A 19,252-nucleotide genomic window follows, 5' to 3' on the forward strand; every position below is an offset into this window, starting at 1 on the left:
CCTTCTTGAAATATTTAATTACAGAAATTTAGATATTCAGACACTGTTATAGTACAATTTTTCAGAAGGAGCTAGGGGAACCAGCAGTTAAGGGCACAAACAATGTGCTCATGGCTGCAAAGAAGCATGGAGTTAGGCGCGTGGTCATTAACTCATCCGTGTCAGCTATTGTTCCCAGGCCTCACTGGCCAACTGATGCCATCAAGAACGAAGATTGCTGGACAGATGCTTCTTTCACTGATCGTTCAGCTTGTTCCCCTTTGAGTCCATCTCTCATTTCAGTGACTTTGCAGCTAAGGTTGCAGAACTGTATCCGGAATTTCAGTTGCCTAGGTATTACATTTAACTTCATTGAAGCTATTCTCTTTAGTCTTATCTAATCAGAAACTAGTCACACTATTTGAACCATATGAAAAGTGAAAACGCCTTAGTTCTTCAGCCAGTTATCGTCCGTTTATGGGATGATTTTTTTGTACTCTTGTTCATACAAATGCTTAAATATTACATTATGTCAGAGGATACCAATCCGGTGTTGCTGAGATCAAGGATGCAGCGAAGAAGCAGATGGACTTCGGTTTGCAGTTCACTTCGATTGAGCAGATTATCAAGGATTCTGTTGAGAGCTTGAAGAGCAAAGGTTTCCTGTCTTGAAAGTAGACATTACATTTTTGTCATTGTCAATTGTCACAGGGTCTTGACAGGGGCTGTACAATAAATTCTTGCAGCATACTTAACAAAAAACATACTCCGTCAGTCCCCGGAATTGTATACGTTTGAGACGGAGGCTCGACACGTATTTTAAAAATTTTATAAAGTCTAGTTTCATAAAATTGTCAATAATAACTGCTGTTAATTAGTCTGTATTTTGAAACACATAAATCCTAAAATATAAGAAAAGAAAAAAAATTATAATATTTGTATTTAAATTTGAAATAAATAAAAAGGGGATTGAAAAACAAGCGGCTGTTAGATTGCGAGACTGAGAGCATCTCCAATAGTCTCCTAACCCACTCTTAAATATAATATAAATTATAGGCTCTTAGAGCAAGTCCAATGCTAGATGCTATATATCTATTGCTATTGCTATAATTTAGCACCAAAAAGTGTTTTTTGGTGCTAAAATAAAACTTGCACTCCAATACTAAGTTCTATAACTAGTTTCAAATTTAACCAACTCATTAACTTTTACCTAACTTCTATAAATTATATTAAATATCTCAACAAATATAGAACCAAGGATGATGTGGCAACATGGATGGATCCATCCTTGGTTTCAAATATAGAACCAAGGATGCATCTATGCATGGATGCATCCAAATATAGCACCACTTTGGAGTTGAGTTTTTTTACTTTTGATGCTATAATATAGCAATAGAACCAAGTATAGCATTGCATTGGAGTTGCTCTTAGTGATTTAAAGTGGGTTCAACTCCAACAATACTCCTATGTTCACTTCTTATTTTGTTTTTATATTATTAAAAACAAATCATGTGCATAGAAGTACAAAAGAAAGTGGATGGAGAGAGAATGTGTGCTTACAAGTATATTATAAAATATTAGTTAAGAGTGACTAGTAACTCTTAAAAATGAGGAGAGAGAGGAGGAATTTAGTAAACTTAAGAGCAACTCTTAAATTGCTCTTTAAAATATAATATAATATTTTGCTCCTAGTGAGCTAAGACATTGAAAAAGATTTCAACTCCAATGCTCCTCTTTATATTTGCTCCTTATTCATATTTTATTCATATAAATGAGAGAGAAAAGTAAAAAGAGAGAAATGTTGGAAGTAAGGTTGGAGGGAAATCAATATTATATTCATAAAAAAAGAGTTAAGAGCATCTCCAAGAGACTCTTCATTTAGGCTCTTAACTTGAGATTTGAGGAGGGAGAGGAAAAATGTTGCTCCAAGAGACTCTTAAATGGCTCTTAAATCTTAAGAGCCTCTTATTTCTCTCTCCTCTCTCCTCAAAGTTAAGAGCCACCACATGGCTCCTAACTTATTTTTTTACAATAAAAAAATCTTTCCCTCCAGTTCACCTTCATCTTTCACTCTCTTTTGTTGTAGTGGAGCCCAATATATGAATAAAATATGAAATAGAGAAGAGATGTAGAGAGTATTGTTGGAGTTTACACTCTTAACTTTGTTCTAAATTACTAAGAGCCACATTTTTTATATTATATTTAGGAGCCAACAAAGACGCTCTTGGAGATGCTCTAAGAGCTCTTACATGCTCTTTAAAAGAGAGGAGAGATGATGAGCTCTTAAATTTTTAAAGAGCTTCTAGGAGCCCATTGGAGCTCTAATTTTTGTTTTGCTCTTTAAATTTGAAATTAAGAGCTCATTTAGAGAGCCCCTTGGAGATACTCCAAGGGCCTATTGGAGGAAGCAAAAATCTCATCCTCCTCAAATTTTAATTTAAGAGCCACGGAGGGGGTTATCGGAGATGCTCTGATAGATTAGGACAGCAGTGAACTTTACTGAAACACCAGTGCAAGTGTTTTAGTAGTTTGAGTAAAAAGTGAAGTACACACAAAATGGCCGGAGATAAGACTGTGTGCGTCACCGGCGGCAGCGGCTTCATCGGCGCGTGGCTTGTACGTCTTCTCCTCGACCGGGGCTACTCCGTCCATGCCACCGTTCAAAATCTCCGTAACTCCCTCCCCCCTCTCTCCCTCTCTCTCTCTCTCTCTCAATCTCATTGCGTTTTCTTTGAAATTATATGAATTATTAAATTAATTATAATGTGTTTATAATTTGTGTGTTTTATTGTAATTAAGATGATGAGAATGAAACAAAGCACTTGGAAGACCTAGAAGAACACAAATCGAATCGTCTTCGGCTCTTCCAGATCGATCTTCTCGATTATGATTCGATTCTTAAGGCGATCACTGGTGTTTCCGGTGTCTTTCACCTTGCTTCTCCTTGCACTGTCGATAAAATCCTTGATCCCGAGGTTCCGTATCTTATATCTGATATTTACACATACTATACTCACATTTAAGCATACAGTGAATTAGTTATTGAAATGTTCGGTTGCGGAGATTGACATACAGTAAATAGATTTCGTTGGCCCTAACATTCTAGAGACAATGCATTTTTAAATTGATAAATGAATATAATTTCCCAGTCCTAGTGGTGTTGATTTACCAAGGTTCAACTGTATATAACATATTATACACATATAGTTAAATATATCAAATATTGAAATGCGCATTTGCAGAAATTTAAATAGATGTGCATTTAATATTTGAGTTTGCAGAAGGAGGTATTGGGACCGGCAATCAAAGGGACGAATAATGTGCTTGTGGCTGCTAAGGAGCTTGGAGTTAAGCGTGTGGTGATTACTTCGTCCATTTCGGCGATTGTACCCAGTCGTCATTGGCCAGCTGATGTGGTTAAGAATGAGGACTGCTGGACCGATGTTGAGTATTGTAAGCAGAAGGAGGTGCGCTTGCTATCTGTGCTGTTAATTTTTAATATTGTGCATAATAATCGAACTATTTGAACCAGTGTTTAAGTAAAACTGAATTTCAGACTTGGTGGTTTGGGACATCAATGAATAGGTTATTATCTTGATGTGTCTGTGCTGTGCGTAATAAAATGAAAGCGAAGGAAAAGAGTACTAAAAGACACAGTGACTCTAAAAAGCCCAAAATAAGGTAATGAACTGTGAGTGGCAATGGGTCCACCAATCAATTAGGGTTTGATGTCAAGAAGGGGATGCCAACCATTCTACATATAGTGATAATCTTCTCTGTGCAAACTGAAGAAAGAACAGGAAAAATAATCAAATTGCTGAGTTTAGTGAACCGGAGTATATCAATATGTTTTAAATGCGTTGAAATGAATGTGAGCTGAGATGCGCTCCTAGGTGCAGCCGAGTGTCTAAATGTCTATACATGTAAGCTATTACTCCCTGGTGTACAAAAATCTTAAAAATAAGTTATAGAATTATACTTTACAGGACCATTAAAGTGCGTGCTGCGTCCCTGTACCCCATTGTATACAACCAGGGGGGATGGAGGGAGTATCCACTTGTGACTTGAGAGGGGGAGGGGGGTCTGCCAGGTCAGGACCTTTCTATCGAAGGAATTGCCTTTCACATTACTCAGTTTGTTGAGCTAACTCCATTTTGTCGCCATGACTGTTTCCATCAAGTACTTTGTTGCATTTTAGCCTTTAGACATGCAACATATCTTTAGAAATAGGATCGACTCCTCGAGATGATTGCTAGACTCGTAACATCGACCTGGTGTCATTGCCATTCTTGAAGTATATCGGACACCAGTAGCATATAGGAGTGACAATATCAAACCCGACACGAATTCGACCCGCAAAGTACGAGTTTGGGTTAATTTCGAGTTGACCCAAAATTAAGTCGAAAAAAGCGGGTCATTTTCGGCTCGAATCCGGGTTACTCATAATTATGTGTATATATATATTTATAAAAATATATATTTTAATATTTTTGCATTATCTACTATTTAAATTTAATTAATAGTTTATTTTAATCTAATATAAATAAATTTATTAAGATTAAAATGACATTTATTTATTATTTAATATATATATATATATATATATATATATATATATATATATATATTAATAAATTATAATTCGGGTTACCCGTGGGTTGTTCTGGTCGGGTTCAGGTTAAGGGGTCATTTGATAAATCTGAACAATTAATATATGAATGAATAATATATCTGATTGGTCTGAATGATTAAAAAATCTGAATTCTGAATGAATAATATTATTTGATAATTTTTTTAAAATATCTGAATGACAAAATTTTTAATAAAAAAACAAAAAAGTTAAATAATCTTTCGATGAAATTTATATGTAATAACTATAGAAATCTTATAAGTGTTTAATATAAAATATATTTAAAATTCTAAATATGATGTAATGGTTAATTTCAGGGTAGTATTACGTGTATGACTCGTTCCGCCAGAGTTTTTGAAATGAATAGGTCAGCACAATTTAAGATCCGGTCAGCTGCAACAAGTGCATCCCAAACGAGATGAATCAGATGTTTCGGTCAGTTAGACCTTATTCAGCTCTAATCAGGAGTAAACAAATGGGCTCTAAGTATTCTGAGTCTCTGACCCATTAAAATTTGGGTCGGGTTTGGGTTTGGTCAAATTTGTAATCCGAGTCTGTCAACCTGACACGAACCTGACCCGATACCCGAAATTTCCTCGAACCTCGATCCTTGTTTCAGCATGAAACGACCAATGTAATGCACTAGCTTGCTTGCTCTCCCAATTGAGCTACTTCCCTGGTGATAGTATATGATAAAAAGTATTGTCTTGACATATGTTTTGGAACTAAATAGTTAAGTAAAGAAGAGGAGGTGGTTGAATTAAAAAGACAACAGCCCACCGCCCACAGTAGCAGTTCTGTAATATATGTAGAGAGCGAGGAATCGAACCTCGAACCTTCTGAGATGGTCGTGATAGATTAAGTGTAATACACTAATTTGCTTGCTCTACCAATTGAGCTACTTCCCCAGTGAGATTATATGACAAAAAGTATTGCCTCGACATATGTTTTGATTTTAAATTGTTAAGTAAAGAAGAAGGGGGATGAATTGAAAAGACAACAGCAACCCGGCTTCAATACTTGAATACAGTGTATTGAACATTTATGTTTTGTATAATAGAGTTGCTGATGTTCTTGTCCTTTCTATCAAGTATCAACATTCAACACCGCCCACGGTAGCAGTTCTGTATTGTGTCTGGCTATTATGCACTTTGAGTCTTCAACAATTACAACTGCAGCTTAACTCATGGCTTTTTCCGGATGGTTTAAAAGCCTTTTAAGCCTAAAACTTATTTTAAGGCTCATGTGTTCCACCTGCTTACATTTGTGGTAATATATATATATATGTTGAATAGAGCAATCTTCTGGACATTGGTGCTTTAAGACTAAATGACCAATTGGATTAAAAAAATGTGAGCCAAGATGCTCTATTAAGTGCAGCGGAGTGTGTAACTGCCAATTCTGCCAAGTCAGGACCTTTCGGTTGAAGGAATTGACTACACTCCGTCTATGCAGGTAAGCACTACTCACTTGTGACTTGACGGGGGGGGGGGGGGGGGGGGGGGGGGGGGGGGGGCGTAATTCCACCAATCAGGACCTTCTGGTTGAAGGAATTGACTTTTACGGGACTCAAGTGATCAATTTCATAGATCTACTCCGTAGTTAAGAGTTATGCTTAAGAACCATATATCAGAATCTTGGGAAGGAGAGAGTACATTATGAAATCAGATACAGAGTTGGCAACCAAATTAGCACGTGCTGCTAGATAGAGAATAAATAGTATACCAATCAAATTTATGTAGAATAATGCAATGATACTTTCTTTGTGCTTCACTTGATTTATGTATATAGGCTAATGTTCCATGAAGAACACTCATCATATATATAAAAGCAGAGAGAACAATATATAATCTAGCTTAAATCTCATTTAGATTGTAAAATTAACGAGTAGGCTTTTCTAGGCTGATAATTATGCACATAAACTAAACAGAATTTAGTATAATATTAACAGAATTAGGCTTAAACGTAACATTTACATGTAGAATCTCATTATTACAAAAACCTGTATTATATTCTATGCTATTCTATAGTATTTTGATTTCTGAAATTCATATGATTTTTTTACATTGGACTCAATATCTTAAGCTTAGTTGTTAAACTTTGTCATTCTAATCTTAACCATCCCTTTTTTATATATATATAAAAGACCTGGCAGAATATGGTTTTGGACCAATTTTGGTTCATTAATATGGATTTGGACTGGTTTATGAACCAGAACCATATATGAACCATATTATATCAAATATGGTTATAATTTGGTTTGGTTTTATATGGTTATGGACTCAAATATGGATATCCATATTTGTGACAAAATTTTAAAAATCTATATTAATTACACATCTTCTCTGGACTTTCACATGCATGAAAGAACTACGAAAATGAATAGAGAACCCGGTTAAACTAAAAAAAAGACATACATCCATATAATTACTGCAAAAGTAATTAATACAAAAATAATAAATACGATTTAATACAATTATCTTAAAATATTTGAGTAGCTCAGTGCCATGTTTTGATGCTAATAAACTTAAAGAACCTGTTAATCAAATAGTAATAAAAGGTAAAAACAGAGTTGGCAAAACAGAGTTGGTAAAAACAGAGTTGGCAATGCTGTGGGTGGATGGTCCGCAAGTAAAACAAGGAGACAGCAAAAACATGAATAATGAAAGAGCTAACACAAGAAAATCAGAGAGAGAGAGAGAGGGCGAGAGAGAGGAGAGAACCTATACCTGGAACATGAGAGATCGAAGATGAAAGAATTGAATTGCAGGATGTCACAAACACGAAGGATGGGTAATGAAATCTAGGTTAAAGTTTTTTTTTTTTTTTTTGAATTATGGGTCATGTATTGTATTTGGTCCATATTTTGGATAAAAAAGATGATTTCAAAACCAACCATATCCAAATAAAATATGTGATTTTTTGTTGGACCAAATTTTAAAAATTGGTTCGGTTTGGACTGGATATATGGTTTTGGGCTCATATTGCCAGGTCTATAAAAAACAAAGCGTAAAGATGGTGTATTTTTATTTTTTTTATTTTTAATTTCAGGGCTGTCTCTTCAGAACGCAACCCACTGTATATAACTGGCCTCAAAATTTTCCTTTATGTCCTAGTGTTATTGTACTATGAATTTATTTTGAAGCAGGCTCGTAGGATCTCTTTCTTTGAACTTATATTGGTCAGATAGTTACATGTTTTTAGAAGTACCTAGGGAGGTGCTTCCTGAATAAGCACTTGATCAAAACAGGCTCGATAAATTGCTCATAGTTACTAATTTCTACTCTCTACTTCCTACAAGAGCAAGTTCCTATAGTAAATCAGCTGCTAACTTGTACCTCTGTTCAATCTATGCCAGTTATGGTATCCAGCGTCAAAGACACTTGCTGAGAAAGCTGCCTGGGAATTTGCCAAGGAAAAAGGTTTGGAAGTGGTCGTAGTAAATCCTGGAACTGTGATGGGCCCCGTTCTCCCTCCAACTCTTAATGCAAGCATGTTAATGCTACTTCGCCTTTTCCAGGGTAATTTTAGGGCACATCTTGTTTTTTAATTGATGCAATTACTCTTGTAATGCTTAATAAAGCTTTTGTTTATATAAAAATGACTTAATGGAGAATATTAGAAGTTCTTTAGAGCAACTCCGATAGATTATTCATGCTCTTAACTCAAATTTTAAAGGAATGAGTGAAAAAAAAAGTGCTCCCACATTGTCAGAGTGAAATCCTTATATTACTAGGAGACTCGTTTCATTCCTTATTTTTAAGGAATCTCTCCTCTCCTGAGGTTATCCTGAAGTAGAACACATGCTTGTTTGGACAAGGGATCAAGTCAGTTAGACATTTAAAATGTGTTTGAATGCCTTGTTCATCAATAGTACAACAATACATCATATTTCTTGCAAAAATTGTGTTTAATGAAGAATTATGTAATCATCAAAACCTGCATCTTTCACCAAATTCAGGTTCTCTATATTTTGTTCAGTTAGCTCTTCAAGAAGTGTTTAGCTATTCAGGATTGCAGTCCATCTGACTGATAAAATTTGGCGATGTAAGTCTTTGAGACCTTTTTTAAGGGACATGATAAATCCCATAATCAGGCAGTTTATTCTTTTCCCTTCAGATTTACTGTCAAACTGGTATATTTTCTTAATCGAAATACGACCCTTGGCTTAAGAGGTTGACTATTCAAGGCTCAGTAAGGCCATAGCCCATAGCATGTAAATTTAATTGTAGAATTTTGTATTATAATCTGCCAATTAAAATTTTGGTTATTCCATTTACCTTGAACATGACCTGTGTTTTGTTTTGTAACCGACAAAATCAACTCTCAAGGATTCATGATCATGTAAAGATTTCACATGCATGTTTGATATTCTCTGTATATGCTTATTCAAACAATAAAAACTATACATACAAGAGGAATCTCTGTATAGGCTTATTCAAACAGCAAAAATTATGCTTACAAAAGGGATGAAATTTAAGTTATATCTACTATTGCGGGATACTCAGTTTTGCACCGATACTGATGTTGCATGACATCAGCCAACTGGATATAGTCGATTGTAAAAACTACACCTAATTTGTTGGAAGTTAAATTTAGCAGAACTTTTCGTCTGTGTTGATTCTGTAGTCTAGACTTCCTTGGCAGAGTACTAGAGTTACTTTTTTTGTACTTGCTGCAGGTTGTACAGAAACTTATGAAGACTTCTTCATGGGATCAGTTCATGTCAAAGACGTGGCCCTAGCTCATATACTAGTTTATGAAAACCCAGCAGCGACTGGAAGGCATTTGTGTGTCGAAGCCATCTCTCATTATGGCGACTTTGCAGCAAAGGTTGCAGAACTATATCCTGAACATCAGTTTCCCAGGTATTGTCTTCATCAAGGCCAATTGTTTTGTCTGATTAGAAAACAATCACCTCTGAGCTTATGTGTTTCTGTTCATCTGTCTACTAAGAGTTAATCAACATATAGCTTATACAAATGCTCAATTATAACAGCATACCAAGGGATACCCAACCCGGGTTGTTGAGATCGAAGGATGGAGCGAAGAAGCTGATGGACTTGGGTATGCAGTTTATTTCGATGGAGCAGATTATCAAGGATTCCGTAGAGAGCTTGAAGAGCAAAGGGTTTCTGTCCTGAAAGTAAGCGTTACATTGCGCTGTTATGGTCATAGTGTCTCGACAGTGATCTCTAGACTGTACAATAGATATGTCCAATTTTTCTAATGTAATTTTGATTTCTGTGTTAGCGGGTCACTTGTCAATGTAGGTGTATGTACTGTCATTTAGAACATTGAACATCTCAGTGATCTCCATTTCAGTGAAGTGATCAAGAGCAATCCTATGAAGATATTTTGATTAATATAAAAAAGATAGGTCCTGTAATTATGGTTTTTGCACAAGTTAGCTGAAACATTTATTAGATTAGCTAAAGAACCTATGGTTGTGTATTAATTAACAAACACGAGTGCACCTGGCTTCAGTATTGACCATATACATCATGTATGGTGGCAAGATATTTCAACAATGCTGTGATTATATTACGAATAATAAAAATAATATAAACGTAGAAAAATCGACTTTTTGTATACGTGGCAAACATATTTTCATTTTTCATGTTATATAATACGTTGTACCTAAAATCAGCAAAATTTTAAAACCCATTTGTAAAGAAAGAACATCTCTTTTACGAATATTATGCGAGTGTAGAAATCAGATAGATTTATCTGTTGATTCAAAATTTATCGGATATTTATTTATAAATAAATTATTTTTTAATTAAATCTGAATCTAATCGTTAAATCAATAAAATGTTCTTTTTAAAATTAATCAAGAATTTTCAACAAATCAATTCCCTAAATAAATATAATAATAATATTTTATTTTACATATGGATAACATGTACAAAAAGTCAACATAGTAACATATACACAAACTAACGTGAACTACCGGTCAAACTGGAAACTCCGGATAAACTAGGCACATATATACTTCTAGTTCGAACACACACACACAACTATTCGATCGCAGAATCAAAATGGGTCGCATAGTTTATCTTCTTCTTGTAATAATCGCTGCAAGCCCACTAATATCATCTGCAAATCCTCATGTTTCATCTGGAGAACAACTCAAGAATGATGATAAAGTAGTGATAGCTCTCTACTATGAGACCTTGTGTCCCTACTGTTCAAATCTGATTGTGAATTATCTCTACAAGTATTTTGAAGATGGGCTTGATTCCATCGCTGATCTCAAGCTTATTCCGTATGGGAACGCCAAGATCGGGCCCAACAATACCATTGTTTGCCAGGTGAATTGTCTTTTCTTGTGAGTTTGATTGGTTTTAGCCCTTTAGGAGTAGAATTTTGTATTTTTTTTTATGGGTTTTTGATTTTTTGGGGGTTAGTCTATAGATCAATTAGTATGAGATTGTCTGTTAAGTGACCAGTTCTTCGAATTAATTTGTTTGAGATTGTGTGTGTTATGTGACCAGTGTGTGCTCATTTTGATACTTCAAATAACCAGTCCACCTAAAATCTTTGAGCTTCGTTCACTGGGATAAAATGGAATGAGGGGCGAATGAAATGAATTTGTATTATAAATTTCGGGTGATTAGAGAAAATATTTTATGATTTTCATTCCTTCGATCATTCCATTCTCAATTATTTAAACTAAAAATCTAGCCCACATGTTTTGAAGGAGTACTCCTTAGTTCCACTTATGCATCATGTTTCCCTACGATTGATGATATTCGTAAAAAAAAATTTAGACTTGCTCATATTTAGTCACTATCATCTCATAATTTCTTGTTTCTCCATAAAACTTTTTTTTAATAATTTCTCATTCCATTCTCCCTTTACTGTGATCATCATATTTTAACACTCTATCCTACTCGAAATCACTCGAAATCTATTCGCGTAACTTTGCCTTTTGTGTCCATAATAAATTAGGAGAATATTGGGAGTGGCACGTAGTCGATCTGAACTAACTCGAGTCAACTGGTTCTCTTAAAACCTCAAGATATTAGGAAAATGTTTTTTAACACAAAGATCATTATATTCTAAAAGTGTGTGTTTTATGTTAGAATATAATATAAGATCTTGATAAGTCCTTTCTGTCTTTTAGGGTAAAGGATAACGGGTAACTTAACATTTCATCTGTGTATATGAATTTTCAATGATATATGGAAGAACCTTGTTATATAAGTAGCTTTTTATTGGTCCAGATATAGCAGGGACAATGCATTTTTAAGTCGATAAATTAATAAAATCATTTGGTTTAAAGGAGTTCTATGAATTCGGGTTTATTGGTTTAACTATATATGGGCTTTGGATGATTCATCCACAAATTCATTGATTCCACCAATTTCATACTTTAGACTAAACATAGTACCACCTCCATCTCAAAAAAATAGTCTTGTTTGAATTTTCACTAGTCAAATTGATCAAATTTTGACCGTAAATCAAAAATTGTTCTTTAACAATTTTTAAAAACCGAAAAATACATGTTAAAGTAGATCAAATTTACTTTCTAATGATATAATGTGTATTGTTAGTCAAAATTTAGCCACTTTGACCAAGACAAATCAAAACAAGACTATTATTTTGAGATGGAGGGAGTATAAGTTTGTGGGAGAGTTGATACCTTAACTTGAGTATCAGAACTCTGCTGACCCAACAGGATTGAGTTCGAATTGTGAGAACCCAAAAATTGTAAAATAGTTAACTTGAACTCTAAAGATATATATTAAGCCTTTGAATTTTAGCCCTACGTGTATGATCTTGATGTGTTGAGTGAGCTGGTAAATGAATATAATTTTATACTCAAATACTTGGACTTACAAAATTTCAATGTTGTTTCTTGTTATTTGCAGCATGGCACCATGGAATGTGTGCTCAACACCGTAGAGTCATGTGCCATCCATACCTGGCCTGATGTGGTAACCTCAATTTGCAATATTACAGCTCCAAAGGATTTCCTGAATTTGCTTTGTATTGTCAAATGTGTATATATAGTCACACTATACTGCTGAGAGTGATTAATAAGTTCTGATTACGGAGTTATTTATTGTTGCTGAATATATATATTTATTGCAACGTTATTTAACTTACTCTCACAATATTGTCAATTATCTAATGCAGAAAGATCATTTTCCTTTTATCTACTGTGTTGAAAGTCTTGTGTATGAGGGTGATTATGACCAATGGGAGACATGCTTTACAAAATTGAATTTGAATCCCAAACCTGTTATGGATTGTTATGGTAGCGGATACGGGAAAAAGGTTAGTTCTCAAGAATTTTTTGGTGCTTATATATAGTTCAAGCGAATTTTAACTTTTACCTATACTTTTACCTATACATTTTATTGATCCTTGGTTCTGTCAACATTAAGTTATATTATGTTAAGTTTTATAACTTCTGAAGAACTGTTTAGATTATCATTCATGCTCTCTATATATAATAGAATTGGCCTTGCCTCATTATTTGACATTGTAAGATTATGTAGCAGACATTTTCGTCTTTTACTTTTCTGTTTAGCTAATCGATGGCACTTTGTATGTGGCTCCATCTGTTACATTGCAATTTTCTTTTGATGGTTGTTGTGCACCAATGTTTTAATTCTTAAAAATTGGATTAGTTGTCATAGAAGTCTTTTGACACCTTCATTCAGTTGACGATGTTTACTTAACTTTTCTTCAATTAACCTAACTATATATATTTCTCCAGCTTGAACTACAATATGCAGCTGAAACGGATGCCCTCGAACCTCGTCATACATATGTGCCTTGGTTAGTTGTGGATGGACAGCCCTTATATGATGTAAGAATAATTTTTCCTAATTATTAGCATATTATTCAAGAAATACATGTCTTTTTTATGAACTGGCAGGTCATACTTATATAAGCAGCTATGTGTGTATGGATTGCAAAACTTAGAAAAAATGCCGACCATGATTTATTTTATAATTTACCACCATTCGATGCCAATGGTACATGTATATCCAAAATATGACACTGCTGCTTCTTCTGTCATAGGACTACACGGATTTCATAAGTTACGTGTGCAAGGCTTATAAAGGCAGCAACGTGCCCAAAGTATGTCAATCATCCCTTAGTAGCTCAACACATAAGAATGCTAATGGTATAAACAAAGTCTGCTACACAGAAAAAGCAACTAAGACAACACTTTCCAAATTAGTATCAGCAATATCATCCTGGGTTCTGCAGGATAATGTGGCTGCTTCGATCTAGGTATGCTCCATTCTTATAAACTGTATAATAATTATCTTGTATATTCGCGTACTACAATAAATTGTAGCCCCCAAGACCCAATACATACAGTTGTGTGACTGGTTTCTTTGTTCTTTAATGTGGGTAGGGAAGACTGCAAAATGTTGTATGTTACAAAACTTATCTCTGTCACTCAAGTTGGACAATATAAAATGCATATACTGGTGTAAATGTTATTTTTACGACATTATAGTTGTTTTGATATGTATTGCAGCAGTATTAAATTTTATGTCATAACTCATATATATACTAGTATTTATGCCCGCGTTGCTTGGCTTTATAATATCAAAAGAAATTTAACTGACAAAGAAAATTAGATATGTTTTTTTTCATGTTCCTTAGGTAGCATGATAACATACATAATGAACACCATTATAAAATATTCAAGTTGCTGACAAAAACATATGATAAGGTCAACAATTCATCGCTAAACGATTATAAAAATATCATAATCCAAATATAAAGTTGTTTCAGACTATCAATCTTTAGCGATTGTTGATGACTCGCCGTTAAGATCTGATAGTCCTTGTAGATGAAAGATCGAAAATGTGCCTGCGTGTCTTGAGTTGTTGTGGTTCACTGCAGTTTCCTCTAGCTTGAATCTGTGGCAGATACTTGTAGCCCAGCACATTGTACTTTGCTTCACACGTTGGCTTCGGTATTTGATTGTATATGGCCTTGCTACCAAAAGTCTGATTATATATTTGATGATAAGGGGTTTACAAGTGATAGGTATGGGGAATTACAGATGGCTGGCCTCAAAGCCTGGAACTTTTGATTTGGGCTGCACCCTTGATGTTAAATTCTATATAAAAACCAATTCCAAAAGCACAGTCTAGTGGGCTAATAGCATCTCCAAAGGAGAGTCCTTAGTTACATTTTCTCCACTTTCAGCAAATTTAGGGATTTAGCTCCAATCACCTTCTCTGTGCCTGACAATTTGTAGGTTTTATTCATCCTTTATACATGTTAATTAAATATAATATATACCTCTAACTATGCTTTATTTTTATCACTTAAATATTATTTTTAATATACAGGGAAACATTACCGGGGATATCATTGGAGTAAACCAACTTCTTGATTTCTTATATTTTAGATAATCATTACTTTACTATATTTTAGAATTTGTAAAATAGGGATCACTATCGAAAATGTTCTAAAAAGTAATTAATTTGTAAGTATATGATTTATTATAGAATAGGCAAATGATCAAAACAACCATGCTTGCACTAGGTCTCATTTATAAATCAACATAAATCACATCTCATGGTCTCATAATTCTGCTTTTTATCATAATTTTTAAATATTGTTAGATGTGACATTAATATTTTTATTCACTAAAAGAAAATTTTAAAAAATATTATTTTTAACTATGTAGTCAAACATCTTAAAAATACATGAAAAAAATACACTAATATGAAGAGGGAGTAAATAAATAGAATTGAGTTGAATTTTTGATTGTCGAGTCAGGTTTGATGTTAACCCTATAGAACAATTTATATTGTTCGAATCCGAGTTCATCAAGAAACGAGTTGAGTTTGAATTACTGAGTCGAGTGCGAGTTGGTCATACAAACGCCTTGCTTAAAATTAGTTCAAAAATATCATAAACAAAAATTTCAGATGATTTTATTATTATTGATCAGTTATATTTTAAAAATAGTGTGTTATTATTATTTTAAATTGTTATAAGTATACTATTTGTTTTAATATGATAATAGATGACGTGGAATACTACTACAAATAAATATTTAGAGGTTGACCAAATATAAACAAAATCACGAGGTTGACTATGATTATAGATAATATTATAGGTAATCATAATGTGTCATTGTAGTTTATTTTTATATATATAATCTCAATATTTTTTTTATAGTAGCTACGTATAATTTAATTTTAGCTAATGGTGGAAGGGAGCGGGAGATGCTCTAATAATTCATTATCATTAGCTTATATTTTTCAATCATTTCAAATTATTGTGAGCGGTTGAGAACCGTACAATAATTCAATATAAATAGTAAATATTCCCGTGGGTCTCACAATTCACAAGACTACACACTGGATTGCAGCTAGTACTAATGTACAATTGTAAAATACTGATTTACGAATGGACCATTGATGATGAAACAATGGAGCACGTACATGAGCTATGTATGTATATATGGAAACGAGGATAGCCTGCTTTGTAAGTTTCACATCTTACAACTTTAAGAGTGCAGAAAAAAAGTTGTTGGTAAAAAGCTGGGGAATCTGGACTAGTGGCTTAATTGGAACAAAAATACACTGTCGGTTTTACTATTTAAACAGTGCCTAAAAGCTTTGATGTGAGACCTCAGATTAGTGTTTCATTGTTTGCTTACCTTTTTTGTTATTCACGGTGACCGGTTTTATAAACCCTCGACTACTTATGGAGGGTGAGTCGAGGTCTCGAGGGTGACTAGCACAACATCCCATCGTTAAAAATGAAATTCACTAATTAGACGGATCAGGATATGGATCGAGGGTAATCCGATCCAAACCCGATCCGTCGACACCCCTAATTGTAAGGTAGTAGTTTTTACTCTCTTGCACCTGCTCTCTGGTTTCCCGAGTTTTGATATATAATCAAAATTAGTTCATCTAAAATTTTAAGATATCCCGCATGGATTTTGTGTTATATATTAATATTTTCTTTACTTGAAATCTCATTTTTTTTTTTGTTGAAAAGTGGATCACAGGCGTCCATTTTCAGGATAATTAATTTTTTTGTATTCATATTATATTATGAGAATATTGGGAGTGACAAAGAATCAAACTTAAGACCTCGTGTGAACTTGAAATCTCCGCCACCTGAACTCTGATACCATGTTAGGAACATGTTAAGAGTGTTTTAGACGCCACCTGAGCTCTGAGATATCATGTTGAGAACATATTAAGAGTGTTTTAGATGGTATTAACTATTTGCGAAGATTTTTTGTTCAAGACTTGTTACTTTCATTATCTACATACGAGATTTACGGATTACTATTACTTTATAGAGAGGGATGATAGATGGATATAAGAAGAAAACAAGAAAAAATGGAGAAAAAAAAGGGTGGGTGGAGGATCAATCTGAATCCGAAAAGGGACTAGACGAGGACCCAAGACGGTGATAAAATACAAGATTAGCACCTGAGAACTCAAGTCAGTACTGGTACTATACACTGCACCCACGTGTGAACTCTTGAATTATACAGTATATATACAACTGATTCACAGGCTGACGACACATACAAATAGTCAAATACAACGTTACTGGGGAGTGGGGACTGAGTCCCACATATTTTCACTTTTATTCATAATATTTTTTTTTAGAAAAACCGTTTTTTTGGGCAGGTTCAAACGGACCGAATTATCTTGGAGCGGTCGCACCGAACCGAATTATTTCGTGTTTGAGAAAAAAATCTATATTGCAGGAAATTTATAGGTTTCATGTTATGGTGGTTTTATTTTAATTTCAAACCTATTTAAATGGTCCAAAAATTATGATATCAAATTAACGCGGACTAAAAAAGATAAAGAATTATAAAGGTAGATCGACAATTTGCACTCCAGAATAACTCTCTTAAAGATGCACTCTCTTGTCCCCTATATTAACATTAAACAGAAATATTATATATTATAGGTCTTAATATATATGTAGTCATGTAGAGTGACATGCTTATTTATTTTATTTCGTTATAACATTTATCTTATAGAACAAGCCATAAATTCCAGGGATTAGCTTCTCAGGTGTTGAATAAATAATAATAGCGACGGATATAATAACAATTTAAAGGCATCTTCCGCCTGCATGCAGAACCTTATAGGCTTATACTGTCAAACGTGCTTTTGTAAATTAAGTTAATTAAAATTTGTTCATTGCAGAACTAAATTTAGTAATCATCTGGCTCAAAACTTAATAATCATCTCGCCAGAGAGCGTAGCTACCGTGGCGTAACCAGGAATAATTATTAGGGGGTCTCAAATTTAGAAGCAAGTGAAATTGTAAAAGGACCGATTGAAATTTGAATCGAACCGTGATACCACATTCATCAAAGAGAAACGATAATCTCTCTCGGTTGCACGTATAGATTGGTTAAAAGGCTTGAAAGAGAACGTTGTCTGAGTGTATTAACATAAATACAGCAATAAGAAGCGGCGTCGAAAAAAAATTGACTTATAGTAACGACTTTTCTATGCCACATAATGGTTGTAGACCTCCGAAAAAGCATAAGCAACCAGTTCTAAGTGACATGGGTTTTCACCATTCCTTTCCAAGAAATATTAAGCCTATTAAAGTGGGCAGTGGACCCTAGGAGCTGGCCGCTGGTAGGGAAAGCGCAGCTGAGCATGTTGTCGCGAGTTCGTGGCTGAATGAATTTATCGCAGTGGGAAGCTGAGTTAGGGTAGTGTCAAATATGTGCGTATGATTTATGAGTGTATCTGTTTGAATGTATTTGTTAATCAGACTCTCTTTAGACTAAGAACAAGTTCAAAGCAGAGAGACAAAGAGAGAGAGACAAAGAGAGTATGTATAACAATTTATTATAATATATAGCTTTATAAATAAGGCTTCAAGAGGTTGTTCTAGTTATATAAGCCATCACTATGATATTGTTGGATCAACATTTTTTATCTAATACCCTAAATTTTGACTTAGTACATGTCATAAGGCATCTCTTGAATTCGATCTAAGTGTCCTAAATTATATTGATATGAATAATTCAGCGGGGGTTGGGAGAAAAATGTATACTGTTTTTTCGAGGTTAGGGGACTCTAGCATTCTCTAGCCCCCCTCTGGTTCCGCCACTACGTAGTTAGATTCGATTTCGAACTCGAATCTGATCATAATCACAATTCACATACTATCCAAACTGTAACTATAATTAATTGATATGTGGCATTGTTTGATCATAATTATAATTTACATATAATCGAAACCGTAATTATAATCGATATGCTATCATTATTACATAAACGGATCTGGTAGGAGACACAAAGAACATAAGGAGCAAGTGTCCCTTCTAGAAGAAATTTTGACAAATTTTCTTAATATAAATTGTATAAAAATAGAGAATGCCTTTCTAAAATTTGAAAAAAATAAAAATATTTTTCAAATATTTGTTTATGTCCCGTTCAAAAATTATCCCAGATCCGCCCTCGCTACGTTAGATAACCTTTTAGGCTAAAATGCATACCAGAACAAAACTTTGTCGCCACATCTTAACAAAGACATTGCCCTAATTTCCGGTACCAAATCTGATACAAACTGTGTGTACTGAAGAGAGCTAGGCAATAATGAATGAGCACTCTTTCAGACCCAGCAAGGAATAAAAATACATTAGTG

At 34.1% G+C, this 19,252-nt stretch overlaps 2 protein-coding genes across 2 annotated transcripts; both read left to right on the forward strand.

The window, feature by feature from the left end:
- Positions 1–2,352: 2,352 nt before the first annotated feature.
- On the forward strand, positions 2,353–9,996 carry LOC108210772 (cinnamoyl-CoA reductase 2). Its single transcript, XM_017382178.2, has 6 exons — positions 2,353–2,650; positions 2,779–2,954; positions 3,261–3,446; positions 7,968–8,130; positions 9,291–9,477; positions 9,609–9,996. The coding sequence occupies exons 1-6, from the start codon at positions 2,536–2,538 to the stop codon at positions 9,751–9,753; spliced, it is 972 nt and encodes a 323-aa protein (XP_017237667.1). The 5' UTR covers positions 2,353–2,535; the 3' UTR covers positions 9,754–9,996.
- Positions 9,997–10,529: 533 nt separating this feature from the next.
- LOC108210908 (gamma-interferon-responsive lysosomal thiol protein) lies at positions 10,530–14,090 on the forward strand. The gene is made up of 5 exons (XM_017382365.2): positions 10,530–10,923; positions 12,487–12,552; positions 12,755–12,895; positions 13,341–13,433; positions 13,649–14,090. Exons 1-5 carry the CDS (start codon positions 10,651–10,653, stop codon positions 13,862–13,864), a joined length of 789 nt encoding a protein of 262 aa, XP_017237854.1. The 5' UTR covers positions 10,530–10,650; the 3' UTR covers positions 13,865–14,090.
- The last annotated feature ends 5,162 nt before the right edge of the window (positions 14,091–19,252 follow it).

Source organism: Daucus carota, chromosome 3 (assembly GCF_001625215.2).
Source record: "Daucus carota subsp. sativus chromosome 3, DH1 v3.0, whole genome shotgun sequence".
Taxonomy (NCBI): Eukaryota; Viridiplantae; Streptophyta; class Magnoliopsida; order Apiales; family Apiaceae; genus Daucus; species Daucus carota.